This window comes from Melitaea cinxia, chromosome Z (genome assembly GCF_905220565.1).
Source record: "Melitaea cinxia chromosome Z, ilMelCinx1.1, whole genome shotgun sequence".
NCBI classification, from domain to species: domain Eukaryota; kingdom Metazoa; phylum Arthropoda; class Insecta; order Lepidoptera; family Nymphalidae; genus Melitaea; species Melitaea cinxia.
Window position 1 is genome coordinate 12,216,294 of NC_059424.1, and position 22,101 is coordinate 12,238,394.

At 33.5% G+C, this 22,101-nt stretch overlaps 1 protein-coding gene across 1 annotated transcript; it reads left to right on the top strand.

The window, feature by feature from the left end:
* The first annotated feature begins 7,795 nt into the window (after positions 1–7,795).
* LOC123668804 lies at positions 7,796–19,173 on the top strand. Its single transcript, XM_045602497.1, has 13 exons — positions 7,796–7,859; positions 8,554–8,707; positions 8,872–9,044; positions 10,815–10,928; positions 11,145–11,345; positions 11,951–12,105; positions 12,878–13,022; positions 13,951–14,102; positions 14,942–15,155; positions 15,551–15,766; positions 16,471–16,638; positions 18,527–18,618; positions 19,069–19,173. The coding sequence occupies exons 1-13, from the start codon at positions 7,796–7,798 to the stop codon at positions 19,171–19,173; spliced, it is 1,953 nt and encodes a 650-aa protein (XP_045458453.1).
* The last annotated feature ends 2,928 nt before the right edge of the window (positions 19,174–22,101 follow it).

Sequence of the window (22,101 nt, forward strand, 5' to 3'; positions counted from 1 at the left end):
AGTCATAATTTACACACATCATTTTTTTTATAATCTGTAGGATTATAATAATAATCTGCATTATGAATTTGGGATCAACTTAACTAACGCATTGGATAGCACACCCTGTAATGTTAGATATAAGGTTTTTTTTGCATGAAATAAATAAAAATTAACTACACAACTTTTTAGGAGCATTCATAAATTACCTATTCATAAACAAATAGTGGCGGCAATACAGATATTAAACCTTTAAGATAATCTAGATTTTCATAGTGAGATTTATTTATGTACCAAAAATTTAGATTCAACTTTACTAATGTGCGAAATTCTAACTAAAAATCTTAAACATATCTCATTATTAAAATATTAATTTTTAGCAACTCATGTTTGTGAAACCGACTACGCAAAGATATTCTGGCTTCTATAGAAACATTTACCCAATACTTTTCTAACAATAACTTTACAAAACGTTCGTACACTACCGACACGAAATTATATAAAGTGAAATATTTCGTTAAAATCAACAAATCTTGCTCAAAGTTTCTCTAGAGCTTCTTATGAGTCACGTTTTCAAAGTCCTATCACGTTATTTGTACTTATGATGAAATTTTCTGTTGCCAACAGAATAAACCGATTATATAAAAGCATTAAAGTAAAAAAATACATACTCGTATATGTATTATATAGGCTTCAGCCTGTAATATCCCACTACTGGCCTATAGGCCTCTTACCCCATGTAGGAGAAGGATCAGAGCTTAATCTACCACGCTGCTCCAATGCAGGTTGAAGGATATATTCCCTACTATGAGTAACGATCGCTATCAGGTAGGTACATGATAACAACCGGGACCAACAGTTTAACTTGCTCTCCGAGGCGCGGTTGGGAGACCCACAAGAATTGCACAAACACCCATACCACGTCACAAACTGCACATAACAAACATTTGTATACCCGATACAAATGTTTGTTATTGAGGATTGCGGAAAACTGGGAGGTCTGGCGTGAACTTGGGGAGGCCTATGTGATGCTGTGAACTGCCATAGGCTGAAGCGATGATGTGAGTGATGTGAAGAATATATATAATAGATTTTAAAAGTTTTTTTTTTTCAAAAATATTTGAGTGAAATTTTTATAGTTACTGTAAGTAGAAAATACTTGCAAATACCCGCCAACAATAAATTTTTTAATCAATTTTATTGAGATTTGTATATCTCCGAATTCATCATCAGAACGGCATCATAATTCTGAAATTGCTTATAAAAGAGGTATACACTTGCAAACTAAAATGAAGAAAAACTTTATTTTTCAATTAGTTTAATTAACATAATAGTATAATGTTCTTTTGGCGTCAACTCTAAATCTATAATATAAAAATAAGTCGCTATATGTGTTGCTAAGCGCAAAACTCGAGAACGGTTGGACCGATTTCGCTAATTCTTTTTTTAAAATATTCCTTGAAGTACGAGAATGGTTCTTACGGAGAGAAAAATTCTAAAAAAAAAATTTAAAATTCCTGAAAAAGTCTAAAAACAACACTTTTTTATACTCCCATACAAAAGTTTTGTGATAATACTTAAAAGTCAATGAACTTTAATACCATACGATAAAGTTTGTGTTAGGCGATACGAAGTTCGCCGGGTCAGCTAGTTGTATTTAATTTTATTAGTTTTTATATATCTCGTTGCTACGCCTTGTTCAATAAGTAGTTTGTTTTGTACAAGGTAGTTATGTCGCCCTAGTAGGTCGAATGATTCAGTGAATGAGTCACCTTACACCCCTTATCAAAACCCTGCACCCTTAAACCCAACAATATTTCTTCGAAACGAATACAAATTTTGCTAATTTACCAATAGTACTATTATATATTTATTTAGATGGTACAAAACACAAAAAATGTAATAAAATAAAAAAACAAAAATGAAATAGTCATTAAAGCCAATTACGACTATCCATCCGAAATGAAAAGCCAGCGGGTCGCTAGTAACATATAAAAAAAAATTGGTTGTCTGTAAAGTTGGTTTACGAACGACAGCTTAACGTGACAACGTCGTAACAAAACATCTCGGACGCAATAGGCCAGTCGAGTGGAGGAGAGATAGATGCGACGCAAGCGAACAATGAGCGCAACGGAATAATGACCGTAACGCTACAATGAGTCAGCCTTTTCCGTGCATGCAGCCAGCATCGATTATTATCATCGATTTATTAGACGTTGTCACGTCAATAAAATATTACAAATACTAAAGAATACATAAATATTTATGAAACATATACAAATATATATATTTTAGTTGAGCCATTGATAGTATATATGCTTTTAATTTTCAAATTATAGGTGTTAGCAGTTAGGTAATCTTGTAAGTACAGAGTTCGGTACATATACCAAGTTGGTGTAGCAATTCGGGACATTTAATAAGGGAGTGTGTCTCGTGTGCCGTGAAGGGTTGTTCAGCAAAATGCGTTCAGCTAGCTCCGAATAGTTTAGGTGACCGCGAATTATATCATGCTACAACCCCGTGCCTAATACATCTTTGTATTCCATTGATGTCAGTAGGTTACAAGCTCTGCAGATATCTATAAGAAGATTTAATAATGTTTATTTATTTTCTCACCACAATATTGTAAACATGACATTTGATAGGTACATAATAACATGAGCACAGGCCTGTATTTCTGGACACCTGGTCTCCATTCCTTAATAAAGTACCTTTCAACTATTATCATTAATACAGGCATTAACAATTTTATTTTTAAAAATATAATATGAGAAAGGAAATTTATGTATTTATATCTAAGCTTAGTATATTTTATATTATCCATGGTACGATATATATTTAATATATATTTAATTAATAATAAATAAAACTACTTTGACCGTGTCGGTGGTTCCGATACTATGATTAGTTTCATGGTGATTTAAACTTACAGTAACCTTTCATAAAAAGGCCATCCAACGCGTAATTTACTTTTAAACTCGGATACGTGGTTTTAAAGCTAGGGTTAATTGAAGTGCGAACTTGAAACTTGAATTACCTATTATAATTTTATATTTTCCTGTAATACATTTATTATGATTTCTAATTTATCCTTGAAGTATAATGTTTGCGAAGCGATAGAATTTGTATCCGTTAAATGTGATATTTGAAAAAAAATTCGCGTTTTTTTTCGCGTTATTGTAATGAACTCAGGAAAAAACCTGTTGTTTTACAGTTTTGGTTACGTATAAAGTCTAAAGCTACTCGTACGTACCTATATCCTCTAAAATTATAATTTCAGAAAGTCATAAAAGGACATAAAAAAAAATAATACAGACTTATCAACAAGTTTGATGTTAATCCTTATGAACAACATTTAACTTAAAGAAAGAACGAAAAAATTACTCGACAGATTTATAAACAAAGCAACTTAATCCTGCCATCAGTATAAACGAGGGGGTATGTTTCCTGATTTCTAACGTCAAAGCGATCACTCGAGTTTATTATTATTTCTGCTACCAGAGGGTTCTGTAGTAATATGAGTAGGTACGTGTGTTGATCGAGGCTTGAACTGAGAACAATATAGCTCTTTATACTTGACTTTTTTGTAATCGTTAACAAAGTAAGTTAAACAACACATCAATATGTAATATACGAGTATTTGGTATAGTACTATACTAATTGGTTAATCTATATAAGTCATTTTATGATCAAATACATTATAGAAATAAATTGACTTATAAAGGTAAAAGTATAAGTACTATGGAATTAAAGTTAGAGACATAGAAATCGGTATTGGAGCTTCAAAAAAAAATAATGAAATTTAATCTAAAACGAGGTAAAATGTTACTTAGTCAGTCGATAGGTCTCTACTGCTGAATATATAAAAATTTACCAAGTACTTCGATTTGCTCGATATGACTTGGCTTCATTGAATTGCAGTCATATCGTCTTTTTATCTAGTGTGTATACTTCTCTTCACAGTCCAGGGCCTCTATTTAAGCGTTTTGTGTCACCGACATCTTACAATTATTATAACGAAGAAACTTTTCTAACAATATACCTTGCCAGCAGTTTCGGGGCAAGTTTAATCGTGTACCTAGTTCTTCTTTCTTCGTTAGTTCGGAAAAAAAAGAATACTCTTATGGACCTTACAATTTGTGACCATATTTTTGAAATTCGTTAACTGATATACTAGGAAGACTTACTAGGAAATCTTGGTTACGCTGCTCATATTAATATGCGATAATCACAAAAACAAGAGCCAGGTTCCGTGTTACACCTACCAAGTTAAACGATATGTCCATATCTGATTAAGAGATTGTACTTCTAAATAGGAGAAGAGTTGGATCGCTATTAACCAACTACTCTACCGGAGGTTGGTGGATAAAGGTTCAGTTCTTAGATGCGCTGGGAACGCAATTAGGAACAAACAATTAGACCAAAAACATATATTTATTTTGTTTCTATATATAGAATTTAAACAATGACGACGCTGTCCTAATCGATATTTCTCCGTATTGCGTATAGAAATTCAAAGTAAGATTTTACAAAATGCTTTTACATTAATTATATATATGTACCATTTTGTTCGATAACTTGCCGCCATCTCGTAGGTAGTGGACAGGATTCCGTTGCTGTAGAAATTTTGGCTCTTCTCATTAACAGCGACAAGTAGTGTTTAACAGTCCTCTCTTGATGTTAACTTTATCACTCGTAACATTATGACACACACTACCTAAAGGCTTCTGAAGAGACCGAAACAGATGGAAATCTGAGGAAGCAAGATTGGGGCTATATGATGAATGCATTAAGATTTTCCAGTTAAACTCTCAATATTCTTTAACGGTTCGCAGGAAAGTGGACATAAGGTCAGTCACTGATGATGATCCAATAAAGGATCGAAACGTCGCATGAATTTGCAATTAGTGGTTTGATTGGCACCTTATGTCCACTTTCCTGCGAACCGTCAAAGAATACTTATAACAAATGGACACAACGATAAACAATTAAACTCTAAATTTTCGTTGAGTGGCTAAAGGCATATGTGGTGTTGTCATGATGAAAGATTGCTGTTGATCATTTCTATCCGCTTATTCTTATGCACTTCACACTGCACTTCAGCCTATCGCAGTCCGCTGGACATAGGCCTCTCCAAGTTCGCCCCAATCGTCATAAGTCTCTTTAGCTGTTAACAGTAGAAATCCGAATCGATTGTTTTGCTTGGCGGTAAATCTCATAATGAATGATGCCCTTTTAATCCAATACATCACGCTGGTGCGAGTCTATCCGCGTTTCGCGTTCAAAATTTCCTAACTAAACACGCTGAAACCAATTTTGTGCTACTCTTACTGACACTGCGTTAGGTCTATAAACATCACAAATTTTTTTCGCGGTTTGAGTCGCCTTTTTTAAAGTGAAACTTGGAAATGTACCAAATTTCTTCGTTGGATTTAGACGAAAAACAGACGAAAATCACTCACGGAGGTAGTAAGGACGTCAACGGTATGTTTTATATATAAAGTTAAATATCTCATTCATATTCATTGTTTTAAGTAAATTTAACGATGATCTTACAAATTGAACCACAGATTTCGGTCCAAGAAACATACAAAAGGCCGTCTGACAAGGTCTCTAAATTATAATTGCACGAATGCATACTTAATGAAAAGGGTTTTAATGAACTGACGATATGTGACTCTAGGGGTGTTTTCTGTTCCCCTTCCATTTTAATCCACGATCTAAGAGCCGTTTGTAGAAACATTTGCTTACTAACCAGAGATCTTTTCATGTGGTTGTTGCTAACAAACTTGTTTACCACGCTCAAAACGATATATTTGTCATATCAAAATAGACTTTACATGTATAATAATTACGACGAAATTAAATATACTTTTAGTTTTTTATCGAGTAATTGACATAATATGGACATACCTAACATGAAAAAACTATATATTGAAATGTTTGCTATACATTTTTAAAAATACTGCATATATATACTTGTAAAAAAAAATGTAAAATTCATAGTTTTTTTTACTACTCGTTAATTTGTTTACTGCTGTAAAACATTTACAACATTAGGGGAATTGTCTCATGCATTGAAAGAAATAAAACTAGATTCATATCAACACTTTTCTTACCTTAAAATAAATATATGGAGTACACCTGAGGGATAAAATAGAGGTGGAGAGAGTAAAACGTTTATTCGAAAGAAAGAATTCGAGTGTTGAACACGCGTCCTATTTTACAGGATTTAGCAGTTTATAAAAAAGAAGATCTTTCAAACACAATCAAGAGAATAATAGGTAAGTTTTGTATAGTTTCTATATAAATTATTTCAATATTTTTTATATTTGATATTTATTATGAAATTTACAAGTATAAGGCAATCTTTTAAATTTTGAATAAATTATTAATTATTTCGGATATATAATACTTTTTTTTTTAAATTAGTATTGCCGCATTCAAATTAATATAAAAAATTTGGTAACCATAATTATAGCTTGTTAATTAGATTTTATGCTTTGCGAAATAATAAACTAATTTTAATCGTATGATACTTTAAAAATTTTCATCTTTTTTTTACATTGGTCTATTCATACAGACTAATTTCGTGTTTTTGAATATATAAGACCTATTTGAATTAATTTTTCCTTATTATCTGAAATGAGAATGAAGGCTTTTTTTTTGTTCATTTAATATTTTGTCAATATAATTTAATATATTTTGGATAAGAAATGAAGTTATTTACGATATTTGTGCAAGAGCTTTGCGATTCAAAACGTCACTTGTCGTGTACTTACCTAATTATTTTGTATTAATTAAATTAGGTTTATTTAATTTAATTACTTTTTTCCATATTTTTTTTTTGTTTTTCTGCGGGGTAAATGTATGTCCGCTGTATTTCTTTATTTAAAATAATTAAATTTTATTTCATGAATTCATATTTAAATATTATTACATGAATTCATAAACATTATATGTTTAATAGCGATAATATTCCTAAACTTCGAATAAAAATACTGAATGAAATTTGAGTAGTACTTTCCATTCAACTTTCGTCCTGACTCTGTTGTTACTTTTATTGTTATGTTAATCTAATTAGGTTTTTTCCAAGGTACTAAAATCGTTTTTCCACTAATAGCCACACGTTTTACGACAACATATTACTTGTTAGTGAGTCACCTCAAAATGAGGGAGATTGCGTGTAGAAATGCATTTCTTAATGACCGATGTAACTTGAACTATCAGCCCCTTTAATACATTCACTAATTGGATTAAAAACAAGGAAGGCTTAGCGGTCTATAGATCAAGTTAAGTTGGTATTTGATACGTAGATAGGGCTGTTTGTCCGCCGATGTAACTAATTTATTTTTGTTTAAATAACTCACTATAGTATAAGTAAACGTGCTTGAAAAACTTTTGTGTAAATTGATGATTATAGAAAAGCGGATTTTTTTAGTTAGAACTGTAATAAGCTAATAATCTTGCAACATTTCTATAAATGCTTATTTTTGTTTAGTAAAAAGGTTTTGAACTCAATAGTTGTTATAATAAAACTAGCTGACCTGGCGAACTTTGTACCGCCTTCTTTATTTTTTTCTTAAATATAATAATTAATATATCAAAATAAAATATAGCCTATCTTTCAAGTTGGATCGAACTGCACATGGTGTGCGAATTTTATTATAATCGGTTAAGTGGTTTAGGAGTCCATTGAGGACAAACATTGTGACACGAGATTTATATATATTAAGATGAACATAATAATACTAAACTTACTGTATAAAATGTACTGAGTTTTATTAATTGTAATGTACTTATTTTCAGCATAAACATGATGTTTTACCGCATTATCCTCTGTGTAAGCTTAGCAGCAAGTGTGCTAGGCTTAGATTCAGGTGAGGATTTTTCTTAAATTCATATTTATAGTATTTTTAAATGAGATGAGATGATTTAGATATAGATTTTATTACAATGTTTTGGTACGTTTTACCCTGAAGTTAACGCGGGTTGGATTGTGGGTCACCCTGTAGGCGCCCGCCTACAGCTCCTGTGGAATAAACATTAAATCGCTATAAATATTCACGATCAATATTATTAGTTACGCTATATATATTTTTCTATATATATTATATTATCCTAATTCGTCCCACACTTTGTACTTGGTACCGACATGTTGTTGATATCCTGTCACGGTCAATGACGTTTCCATAACGACTCTAAGAAACCATATATCCGTTCCTTTAGTTGTTAATAATTTAGGCTAATTTTTTTATATTAATCAAATTGCTACACGTGACCTCGTTTACGTAAAGTTAGTGAAACAAACTATTAAATTGCATATGCTTTTGAATTTGTTTTAGTTGAACTCCTAATTATTAATTTGACATAAAAACCTACGTACCTACACAGATGCAAATTTCAATGAAAGATCTGTCAACGCCGATCCAGTCCTTAAAACACTATCATAATAAAATATACACAAATATTTTTTGTTAAAGGTGTTGTGTTGATATTTGTATACATTTGACACATAATTTTTTTATTATAAACAGACACTCCAATTTCATACGACATTGTTAAATTTTACAGATGTAGTTGTCCTGCGTGCTGTACGAGGCCGTGATGCTCGACTCCCTTGTGGTCAAGGAAAGGTGTTTTTGGATGGCCCAGACTCATATGTTCTATGGCTCAAGAATGATAGAGACTTCATACATAGGTTCCCGAGCGACGAAACAGAACCCAAGTAATTTTATTTTATTAAATTTATTCTCAAAAACTACCTTCATGCTTAAGTACTTTTAATTGTACCTTTAATGTATTCTATTCATAATTCTGTGATTATCATATCACTTTAGTCTCTCATCTCTCAATATGTACTCTAATGTCTAATATTGTTTATCTTTTCAGGATTGTCAACCAAAATCAAATATTTGGAACTCCGTGCGACTCCGTGTTGTGCTACGATGACACCTCTCTCCTTCTGAAGCGAGTGAGCGAGCAGGACAGCGGAATATATCGATGTAGAGTCCACTATCAAGCTTCGCCTTCCCTTGATTATGTAATCGATGTGAGGTTGGTGGGTAAGTGATGAAAAAACTTTAAATATATTAGTAATAATAATAATAATAATACAGAACCATCCACTACAATAGACCGGATATAACGCTCCAAGATAAATAAAATACCTACCTGATAGATATTGCTGTTCCCAACACTCATAACCTACAAAAACAATTTCTGTAAAAATCAACAAATATACTGAACTAAAGGATGAAGTAGCTAGAATTTGGAACCAAAATAAAGTATACATAATTCCAATAGTCCTGTCCACAAGAGGTGTTATCCCACACCATCTGTTATATAGTCTCAAACTACTAGAATTAAACGAAACTCTTTACATCTATCACCTTACAAAAAGCCGCCATTTTAAATACATGCCGAATCGTAAGACAGTTCTTGCAAATTGACGAACACGAAATTCCACTTAACACATAATTTTAACACGCCACACGCTGCATTTAATTGGTTTTCGACCCGTAAATGCAGACGAACCAGCCAAAGACTAAAAAACATATATAATAATAAATATTTACAACATCGGTTATCTGTTCCTAAAGTAAGCAACTTAATACTTGTGGTTAGTACTTATTTATAGTCACCTGCGTTACATACTACAAATGAGATTATAATAAAAATTCGGTACAAAAAAAAAGAAAAAAAAGCGTATTATTTTGTAGTAAAAACAAATTTTCGCCGAAGGTAATGTATGTATACTTACGAGACAAATTTATAAAAAATCAGGTTTTAGCGATAAAGTTCCTAATGTAAGTAACAAACTGTGCTACTCTCCTATCTCTAGTTCTAAAACGTATCTCAACCTAATATTGTATTCTATCCTTAAACAACGCTATATTAATGTTTGTCAGTTAAAGTCCCATCAAAATCGGTCCAGCCGCTTCAGAGATTAGCCGGAACAAACAGACAGACAGACAGACAATAATGTAAAAAATGTTATTTTTGTATATGTACCGTGTAAACATCCATATGCATTTAGTAAAAAGTGGTTATTTTAATACTACAAATTGTCACTCCAATTTTATTAATTTGTTTAGATTGCACGAATAATATTCTAATTAAAAACATCTGCTAACATACGAGCCTTTCCATTGTCATTACTAAATGAGCCCCAGCGTCGTCACCCTTTGTACATATTTCGATTTTTCACTATATCTACCCCGTATCTTGTATTGTGATCAGAAGATTGTTAGTTAATCATTTCATTTTTCATTAACTTTGAATTTATTTGATACTGTTTTAAAATTTATGAGAAAGAGTTTCTCTTTTTAATCGTATGCGAAGTAGGTTTTTTTTTGTGTTTTTTATATCTATGTGTCCTTTTGTACTTACCACGTATCCTCTGTGTTAGAGATTTCATAAAACACTGCAGCCACAATGATAATGTCTATTAGACTATTAGTATTTTCGTCCGTAAAGGATGTATGCCATAATTTATATTGACGACGCGTTGGTGCATCGGTCACACCACTGGCGGTTGCGGGTTCGATGCCCGAGCATAACAAACATTTGTATTGGCTTGCGGGTCTCCTCACCGTGCCTCGGAGAGCACGTTAAGCTGTCGGTCCCGGTTGCTATCGTGTACACCCGATAGCGGAAATTACTCATATTAGGGAATATATCCACCAACCCGCATTGGAGCAGCATGGTGGATTAAGCTCTGATCCTTCTCCTACATGGCCTATGCCCAGCAGTAGGATATTAAAGGCTGAAGCGAAATTTATATTTTAGCTAATTATGTTAAATTAATGATAAAGTATACTACTTAATTTCAGATTCTCCAGGAATGCCAAAAATTTTAAATGAAAAACGAGAAGAAATCAAGAGAGGGTATGTCGGACCACTTAGTCTTGGCTCCGAACTGACACTGATTTGCGAAGTTGATGATGGTATCTACATAATTTCTATAGATATATAATTATGTATACATATATTAGGTATAGCTATATTATTTGGTACATGATAATTATGCTGTCCAAGTAGTTACTATGGATAAAACTATATTAAGTATTAACTCTATATTCAATATTACCTTTACTAAAACAAAAACGATCTCAACGTTAATATTTCTATTAATATTTATTGAACACCATGACTTCAATCAGATCAACCGGACACGCTGGTGTACTGGCGTCGTAACGGCGTGACGTTAGAGCGCGCTCACACCGCAATCGGCGGCGTGCTCCGCTCCGAGGTGCGTGTTCACAACGTGACTCGCGACGAGCTCGACGCGCATTACGAGTGTGTCGCGCAAAACGCTGACGTCACCGAGCCGCTTACTACCAGCGTGGTCGTCAAAATGTATCGTAAGTTGATGAATGTATTAGTATTTATTTTTTTCGCCCGATCTTTCGTCCAAGTAGGTTACATGATTATTATAGTATGCCCTATGTCACTCAGTGATAATGTAGCATTCTCCTGGTAAGGAGTTCTTAAAATCAATTCAGTAGTATTTGAGTTTATTTCTTTATTATTTTAGTGTCTATACTATACATTATTCAATTATTTAAAAGGTCGACTTTCCAATCTTATTTTTTTCTTTGTCTTTACGAGAAGCTTTTGTGTAACCAAAAGGTTTTCCGAGAATTTTTTTCAGCTGATGATACCAGCCGTTGATCTCCTCTTAGCTTCACAATTTACATAAGAACTTAAATCTTCGATTGCCTTACGAGCTAAATTTAAATAAGGCCCTTTTTATTGAGCTTTTATGTTATGAGAAAATTAAATAAACATAAAAAGTCGAAAAGTTTTTTTATGAAAGATGATGTACATACCGTCTTAAAGATGCCTTTAAGACTTATTACAATATGTAGAATAAAAATTCTTTCCACGTTATTTCATAATCAAATTGTCTCACTAGATATTAGATTGGTTTTCTTTTTTGTTAAAAAAAATATTTTTTTTAAATCAGTTCCACCTTTGGACGTGGAGATCCGTCTGAACAACAACTTCGATTTCGAAGCGGGTCAGCCGAGAGTGGTCGATTGTGTTGTGGTGGGCTGCGTTCCACCACCCGCTATCACTTGGCATTTAGGAGACACTTTGTTGAGATCAACCGTACATAAGGTATGAAAAAATCTTTATTTTGTGCAAGCTATACCCAATGAGTGACAAGAAGTTTGCAGACATCGTCTAAATCACAAAGTTAATTTAGAGTCGACAATTACATTGTTAAATGACAATTAGGTACAAGTAGTAGTCAGTTCAGTCTGACCGACTGAACTGACTGAGTAGACAAGTCGTTCTTTTACTAGTGACTTACTGATTATTGTTTGTTTTTTTTTTTTGACAATTTCGATACACTATTCGAACGATTACAATTCGAATTATTACAATTAAACATTAGTATCGAATACTTATTAAGATCGTTCGACGACTCGACGTTTAGATAACAATAGAAAATGTGTTAATTTCTTATGATTAAGGCTGCATTTGTCGATGTCGCAATTATGAGTTTTCGGATTGGACTTCGTCGTTTAAGAATGTTGGAAACTAAGTATCGACCGAGATCTTGGTCTCGGTCTTGGCATTCTTGGCTACACGTTCTACCGAGAACTTTGTCTCGGTTCTCTACTATTAATATAACTAACTAAACACAGCTAGTCTAACAACTATGGAAAACAAAACACTGGAGATTAGAGATTTAAAAAAATTAATATTATACTAAATTATTTTTACTAGACGGATTTCTTGATTGCTTCTTAGTAAATTGTGTAGCCGCTGCATATCCTGGTCTCTCGTGGTGATAAGTCAAATCTACTAGAAAGGCTTCACCTAAAAGTAATATCTGAGGAGGGTTTTTATTTCGTTGAAATTTTTTCTCAAATTTGTTTGTTAGGAGTTACACGACGGCAACTTCACTGTTTCGTCGCTGACTCTCGCGCCGTCACTCCGCGACAGCAAACGCGACCTCACATGCCGTGCTCACAACTCACACTTGCCGACATCGGTCTTTGAAGACAAAGTCACCTTAAATGTGGGATGTAAGTCTATTTTAAGACAAAACCGAGAGAGATAAAGACAACTAGAACAGACTGAAATGGTCCAGCCAATTGATGTTATCATGTATTTTGAAGTTCTTATTCTTACTATATAATTATATTCGAAAGGGGTTTTTACTAAAACCTCTGCTCCTTGAGTCCTGACCATCCTTTAAGCAGTTTGCCGTAAAGTTATATTTTTTAAATACTTAGTATCTTTAATTCTTCTATATAAAAATGAACCGTAAAATGTGTTCGTAAGCGTATAACTCAACAACGCCTGGACCAATTTTACCAATTCTTTTTTTGAAATGTTCATTGAAGTCCAAGGATGGTTTTTACGGCGAGAAAAATTCGAATAATTTCCGTGAAAACCCTAAAAACAGCCCTTTTCTTTTTTCCATACAAACGTTTTCTAACTAAAATGTAGAGTCAATTTGAACTTTATTGCTATTCAATAAAGTTCATGTTAAATAATATATTAGGGACAATTTTACGTAAGTTATTAATGATTAAATTGATCTTATTCGTAGACCGCATTTTACTCTATGTAGCTCTGAAACTACTGAATCAATTTTTATCAAATTTTGTAAGCATCTGTAATTTTGTCTGACTTAAAAGATATGTTATTTTTTATCTCAGTTGGACCCGTTAGGTGGCGCTGCTATCGGTATCTAAACTATCAAATTTAGTAGCTGTTTTCCAGGCTCGTCAGTCAAAAATAAAAATTATTAAAAAAAAAACTATAAGATCACATCATGTCTCTCTCAAAATCCAATACTCCGCTACGCTTTCCGGTTTTTCATTACATTTTCTTTATTTAAAAAATATTTTGTGTACACTAAAGTTAATAAGTTAAGGGTTGACTTATGTATTTAAAATATAATAAAATTTTTTGCAATTGTTGTAGCTATGTAACAATACTTTTCAGACCGACCAATTTGTCTGACAAATCGGGAAGAAACGGTTGGTGCAGTTCTTCACGAAACAGAAACAGTGACCTGCGTTGTCGAAGCTTCTCCAAAACCATTGCAGTTTAGTTGGACATTTTCTGACTCTAGGACACTGTACACTAGTGTCAAGGTATATTTTATAAATAAGCATACTTACGTATTGTTATAATACTGTAATGAAGCGCGTATCTTTTCATTCTCTTCAGCCTGTTGCAGTCCACTGCTGGACATAGGCCTCTACAAATTCGCCCCAAAAATGGCATGAACTCATGTGTTTTGCCCATAGTCACCACGCTGGGCGGGTTGGTGACCGCAGGGCTGGCTTTGTCGTCTTCGGCCTGTGTATTTCGAAGCCAGCAGTTAGATGTTTATCCCGCCATTAATCGGCTCTTTAAGTTCCAAGGTGGTAGTGGAACCGTGTTATTCCATAGTCGCCTCTTACGACACGCACGGGAAGAGAGGGGGGTGACTATATTCTTACTGCCGTAACCACACAACTTATCTTTTTAGCTTCAAAAATAGTCTCAAAAATTTATTGATATCTTTATTTCCCAGCATATAAGCAAATATTTTTTTCCAATTTTTTGGTTAAAATAATCTAAGTATAAATTTGGGTTAGCAAATTTATGCTAAATCTGTGAAAAATGTTGCTCATACATGCTCCTGATGTAAAATAAATAACGCTTTCTGTTTTTAAGAGTGTAGGTACTAGTAGCGGTAATATACTATGACTATATATAAGTGTACCAGATTATATCCTACTAATATAATCACAATTCAAGTTACCTTTTTATAATGAAATGTATGTCTAAAAACAGGCGGTAGATCAATGAACGTAATAATTTTAAAAAATTGCGACATTAACAGATGGATAGTTTCATTTTCTTCCAAAATTTCTAATAATCGTTGTTTTCTTTTCTTTTTTTGTTTAAGGAAAAATACTTACGACTTTTCGTAAAATTCCCTCAGGCTGTAGTCGGTCACCACAACCGTTACTCGTCCACGTTGACGTGGATGCCTCGAGACAGTGACGTGGGCTTGCTGCTCTGTCGCGCGACGAACTCGTTCGGCGAACAAAAGCGACCGTGCTCGTATACAATCACGACCGGCGGACCACCGCACGCGCCCGAATGCGTTGTCTTACAATCATACCCTAACGCTGTTCGAGTTCAATGTCAAAAAGGCCAGTATTCTTACTACCATTACCTGTCAATACTCATTTGATGAGCAATTAAGTGTAGGAGCTTTGTAAAAGTGTTCACTGTCACGTGTCTCAGTACACTTCAGGATATATGCTTCAACATTTTCAAGTTTTTAACCTGTAAAAATTAAGCGGCGATGTGTGTTTTTAATAAAAGACATTGTGTGTGAGAAGTGAGACATTTTATAAAATGATACAAGTGTAGGTAACTATAATATTAGTGATTATTAATTTTAGGACTGATTTTAGTTGATATGATGACTGCTGCTTCACGATCACAAACTGTGCTGAATTATAATATATTATATGTAGAAAATAATATCGTTATAAGTAAAGTACGTAATAAGAAATATTAATTATTAGTTTCCCTTTTTTAGGCTGGGACGGTGGCCGAATACAAATAGTTCACCTAGAACTCCTTAATTCTGATGGTACAGTGTTTCAAAATGTATCCAACGGAGCCGGAAATTTCTACTTACCGGATATTATTGACAACAGAAACTTAACAGCTTTAGTATACGCCAGCAGCTCGCGTGGCCGAAGTGAGGCTAAAACGATAAACCTACAGAACATTACACCTTTGAGCTCATCAGGTATATTATTTCCAATAATAAAAAAAATTGTTGAGGTTTCAAACTTTTATAACTTGCAATGAACTCTGGTTCTTTTTGCTTCATTAATATAAACATTCCTGTATGTTTGTTTTTGTCATTCATGATGAAATATCTATTTTGATCGTGATGACTGTTCAATGATTGGTGTAGTACCACATTACTTTCTGGGTAAATGTTGCTTCAGACCTCTGTCAAATTGGAAACATCCGACTGCATGTGGAATTCATCAACGTTGAGTGACTTAGGTTAGAAGTGTGTTCAAAACAGCTTTCTTAGTGTTCAAAATTTTCTTTGCACTTGTTTCATGACTCACTAAAATATTGTAAGCCACACATGTACGTTACAGTATTACCCAGATAAAATAATTTTCAACGAAGGTAGGGCACAGCAGGAATTTCCTGCTCAAAATATGGAGCAGCCCGACTGGAGTAGTACCTCGACCTTACAGAAGATCACAGCAAAATAATACTGTTTTCAAGCAGTATTGTGTTCCTGTTGGTGAGTAAGGTGACCAGAGCTCCTGGGGGGATTGGGGATTGGGTCGGCAACGCGCTTGCGATGCTTCTGGTGTTGCAGGCGTCTATAAGCTACGGTAATCGCTTACCATCAGGTGAGCCGTATGCTTGTTAGCCGACCTAGTGATATTTAAAAAAAAAATAACTATTATTTGATGTATCGAACAGTTGCAACAGATGAAGCCCCGATCCGTACGTGGATGCCGTGGCTGAAAGTGATGTGCGGGACACTGGCCCTAGCAGCTGCGGTCGCCGCTTCAGCCGTCTGCATAAAATTAACGATGGTGAAGCGAGATAGCTCCGAGCTCAACCCAGATTTAGTGCCAAGATCTGATGGTGAGAATATATCAATAGCTGGAGACGTATCATCATTATCATTACAGCCTATACAGTCCACTGCTGGACATAGGCCTCCACAAGTTTACGCCAAAAATAACGTAAACTCATGTGTTTTGCCCATAGTCACCACGCTGGGCAGGCGGGTTGTTAACCGCAGTACTGGCTTTGTCGCATCGAAGACGCTGCTGCCCGTCTTCGGCCTGTGTATTTCAAAGTCAGCAGTTGGATGGTTATCCCGCCATCGTTCGGCTTCTTAAGTTCCAAGATGGTTGTGGAACCTTGTTATCTCTTAGATAGATTGGAGACGTATATAAAGAACTAATGTAAAGAAGCTATATGTATGTGTAAAGAAGTAGTTTGTACAATACAATACAAATACTCTTTATTGTACACTATCAGAGGAAAAATTTTACACCGAAAAAGCAAAAATATAGACATGTACAAAAGGCGGTCTTATCGCTAAAAGAGCGATTTCTTCCAGACAACCTCTAGCATGAAAGGGGCATGACAAAAGAATTAGACGGCATGGAGGTGTACTTACATAATATATACATATAATACGTAATTATACATACATATACAAATGACATATATATTTATATATCAAATATATATAAACATAAAAAGTAATATGTGAAGTAAAAAGTAATAGGCCTCAATAGATTAACCTTCTTTTGCTCCGCCCTAACGCCCGTTTATGTTCGAAACAAAAAGAAAGAAACCACCGTTTAAGAGTGTACGCTACCTCAAATTGCTTATTTTCCACTCGGCAGGATGTCCATATCTTCCAAACTACTAAATATTTAAGTTTAAAATTTATGTATGGTAAAGTTCAGGACATAAACTATCTTTCATATGTTTCGAAAACACGATTCCATAAAATTTTCTCGATACAAAAAGATCGCAAAGTTACCTCTATTTTTGTATTAAAACCTTAATATCTCAGTAAATATAGAAGTTATAGACTTGAGATTAAGCATAGTAATTGAAATAAGTATGAAAAACATTTTATATGTTGCGTTTAAAAAAAAATAACTATTGATAATGTTTGTGGGGAGAAACTACATTTAATTCGCGCGATGAACAACCAAGCGCTCTCAATTCTCATGTGTATTAAGTACGGGTGAAATCCGAATTCGAGCTGAGGTAGTGTAGCCCCTTAATAGTGTAGTTTTCGCATCGCATTCAGCCTGTAACATCCCACTGTTGGGCACAGGCCACTTTCTCCATGTAGGAGAAGGATTAGAGCTTAGTCCACCACTATGCTCCACTGCGGGTTGGCGGATATGTTTCATACTATGAGTAACGATCGCTATCAGGTATTTATGATAACGACCGGGACCAATGGCTTAACGTGCTATGCGAGTTACAGCGAGGGGACTCATAAGGACAGACATCCAAACCGAGGAGAAATATTTGTCAAATACAAATATCCACCCCGAGCGGTAATCGAACCCGCAAACCGACGGTGTTTTGGTCTTGTCTATATCTGTATAATATTAATGTAGTTCATGTAAATATTATATATATTTGAGACATGTAAGTATATAAATATATAAGTCGATAAATTAAAAAATAAACGTGCTATAGAAAGATATATATATCTTTTTTTTTTTCATCTGAGAAGTGTGGAAGAAAACCCGATCTTAGCGTAATGAGGTCAAAAGGTCATCAGTTTAAAAAAGGATTCATTGTCAATGTGTAGCAGATTAAAAAACGAACTATAGGTATACATTTATACATAATTATTCAATAACCTTTCATACCAATGTCGCTTGGAATTGATACATTCAATGGTCATAATTTTTTTTTGAGAAAACGATGTCAAACTTAAGGTAAAGTTATCTTCATCTTTCACCTTTTAAATATTCTATCTTGTCCTAAGGTTCTTTTCACCGTGAGCCAGACTTTACAAGAGAAGAACGACTGTTGGGTACCACCAATATCACAGTTAATCAATTACCCGCGTGTCAAAATGTAAGTTTAAACATTTTTATGTAAATATTTAAGCAAGCAAGCAGCAGTAAGAAAGCTTACGGCCCACCTGATGTAAGCGATTCCGTGTACTATAGACGCTGGCAACACCAGAATCTTAACAGGTGCGATGCCGACCTCCGACCCCGAAGCTCTGGCCACCTCACTCGCCACAGGACCATAACACTGCTTGAGAATAGTATTATTAGCTGTGATCTTCTGTAAGCTTCTTAGGTTCTGAGATTCATACCCAGTCGGGCTGCTTTAGATTTTGAGCAGGATATTTCCTGTTGTGCAATACCTCAATGAAAATATACAATTAAGCTGTTTTCTTAGTGTATAACGCCAAACGCCATCTATTGTCATATAGTTTAAGTGCAAGTGTAGTGTTCAGCTAATTATATTTCAGCTTCATACTGATTCTAATATAAAATAATGAATTTTGTATTTTAGCAATACAGCTCAACTCCGATACCACCATGCCGAGTACATGTGGGTTGCGGGCCTCCTACTCCTCAAGACACGTACACGATTAGCCAACATACGTACTACGTGTAGACTACAGTTTTTAAGCTTTCCTAATAGATTCTAGAAGGACGATAGATAGATATGACGATAGAAGGCTAAACGTTTTGATGAATTTCATCATATTATAAGACTATATTATTATATTGAATTAATTTTAATAGTAGGTCTAATATTATACTACTAATGATTGTAGGGTTACCTACAAGTTGATTTATTGGGTATAAAAATATGATATCGTTAAAATGTTATTTATCTAGTCAAACTAGTCGGTATTATTTTAATGTATAAATTGCTTAGTGAATTTTATAAAAAAAAAGTCAATATTTGGTTAGGCGTCGGCCTATAACGTACAGATACCATCAATATTCTAACCTAACCTAACCATACTAAAAATACTCAAATTATTATGTTTTTTTTTTATTCAAACGGCTATTTATATATCATTTTAAATTATTATTTTTTGTTATTATTATTAATTAAATATTCCTCGTTGTCGATTGTCGTTTAGCACAGACCTTTGTAGGACCGACCCGTTGTCTCTAAAAATAAATTTAAATGATATTAAAATAACTATTTATATAGCTACAAATATTTTTTAACACATAATAATTTCTATTGCCTGTCAAAATAATGACAGCGACAATATAATTTAACGTATTCGTATCAATGTTGTTTAACAAATAATAATTCATACGACGAAACGTGCAGTAATATACTGCATAGCACAAATATTTTCTGACATTGATTGTAATAAATAACATATCATAAAGGCTTTCGATTTTATGGGATTCAAAAATCGTTGACATAAACGTGGTATTTAAAATTAAAACATGCAATAAGTTAACTATTTTCCTGGAATTTTACTAGGAATACACACATAAAACGTTATTACCTACGTAAAAAACTCAATAGCTAAGCTTGCTAATAAGTGCGTAGGTACTGATTGTGTCATAGTATTTACGTTCGAATTTCGTGTAGCTATTTATTATAATGAAATAATATACGTAAATGAACATTTTTTTAATATTGTTTTATTTTTTGCCTTATCACAAGCTTATAAAGATATCCTAGTATGTATAGTGATTAGCCAGTAAAAGTCGAAATAATTTACATAGAAAGTGTGACAGATTAAGCAAAAATTATTTTCCTTCACAGGAGAAGCGATCTTTTCCCTGCACACAGACAATTTATTTCATAATAAATTTATAGACAATCTAAAAACAAACTTCCAAATTATAGAACTTCTATGTATGTACACATTCATTCGCATTTTAATCCTAATATAAGGTAATTTTCTATAAGCCGTATGATTATGTAATCATGGCCATTTTACACCTTTAACGTAGAAATTCAAAAAAGAGTGTGTGTCAGCTCTGACGCACGATTGGAGTTTACACCTTCAGATCGACTGTCTAAATAGGCGCAAAAAAGGCTTACTAGTCTAATGGAATAATTAATACCATATCAAATGGTAAATAATCGAATCAAATAACGCCATCTACCGACACCCGATAGGGTTCCTATAGATGGCGTTAAGAGAAACGTAACGAGGTTATCCGTTCAGTAGATTTTACTCCACTTATTTTTTTTTCATACCGGGGACCTTCAATTAAAATCTGTTATTAAGCAGTAAACTCCAATAAACTCCAAAAAGTCATTATTTAGACGTATGTATAATACTTAAAAAGACCATACTCGTCTTTTTCCAAGAATAAAACTTCTACGGTTTAGTTCAGCTATGAAATATATTCTTATTCTTATCTCAATTTATATATTTGATTGATCCTAATTCCAGTTAGCCAATTTGTCATTCATTAAGTAGAAAACTAGAAAGTTTCTATAAGATCACACATATATGTACTCACTTACTTTAGTTTAAACCTGTTGTTATATTGATATCTTAATACATAATATTTACGTAGACTACGAATATATATGCAAATCAAGTAATTGCTTAACTCTCCTTAGTTTTAACAGGTTTTTTCAGGGATAACTGCGTCGTTTATGAACCAATTTTGATAATTTTTTTTTTTTTTGGAAAGGAAATCCAGGAATCCAGGAATCCCAGCAAAATCGAGGGGAATTCTCGAAAATCGTAGTGACGACTAGTGCATTTGTTAATTTTTTTCGTCTACTTACTTTTTATTAGGTATTTCTTGATGTAATTGAAGTCTTTTTTTTTCGTTTGCTAGCAAACACAATTATCGCTAATTGTTTTTATTAGTTTTCTTAAAATATTTTTGTGTTACTGACTGTAAAAAGTTTATTATGTTAAACGTACTTAAACTCTTTTTTGAAGTTTAAAAATACTCATGTTTGTTGTTTAAAAACACCTATGGTGTTTGTAAATACATAGTATAATACTATTATTATAAATATTTACACACACAAAGAAGCGTGCTCTAACAATCTGATTCATTGCTCCAGTCCGAAAGGTCCGGCGGGCAGTCCGACTGTGTCAATAAAGTCCGCCTTTCGAAACGTATTCGACATAAAATTGTAAAAGCAAAAACTTCCTAACGTAACATACAAAGTTATAAATCTCGACGTTTACGTTTAATTCAGAGCTCCAAATTCTTTTCGTCATGCGCTCTTTTTAATACAAAGATCTAATGGTGTAGCGATAAGGTTGATTTTTCTTTGGCAGTTTGTCGATTACGTCTAAAGAATAAGACTGATATCGGTAGACCGATTTAAAAATGGTTACCTAACAGAGCGTAACACAGATCCTACTCAACGGGAAATACCGTACTATAAAGACAATTGCAAAATAGTTGTACAGTAAACAAAGAATAACAATTATTTTCAACAGAGTGTAATTAAGATATTATATGCGGTAATTAATATGGATATCACATCTAATCTTAAAAGTTTTGATTTAGAACAATTTATTTGGTTAGTTTTCAATAGTTTTCTTGACTGTTCTTTTTTGTTTAATCTCATATAGATACATTTTCA

Coding starts and splice junctions, on each gene's coding strand:
- LOC123668804 (XM_045602497.1), top strand. CDS start 7,796: ATGATGTTTTACCGCATTATCCTCTGTGTAAGCTTAGCAGCAAGTGTG. Junction 13,023..13,950: donor AGTCACCTTAAATGTGGGAT/GTAAGTCTATTT, acceptor AATACTTTTCAG/ACCGACCAATTTGTCTGACA. Junction 16,639..18,526: donor TTTAGTGCCAAGATCTGATG/GTGAGAATATAT, acceptor TCTTGTCCTAAG/GTTCTTTTCACCGTGAGCCA.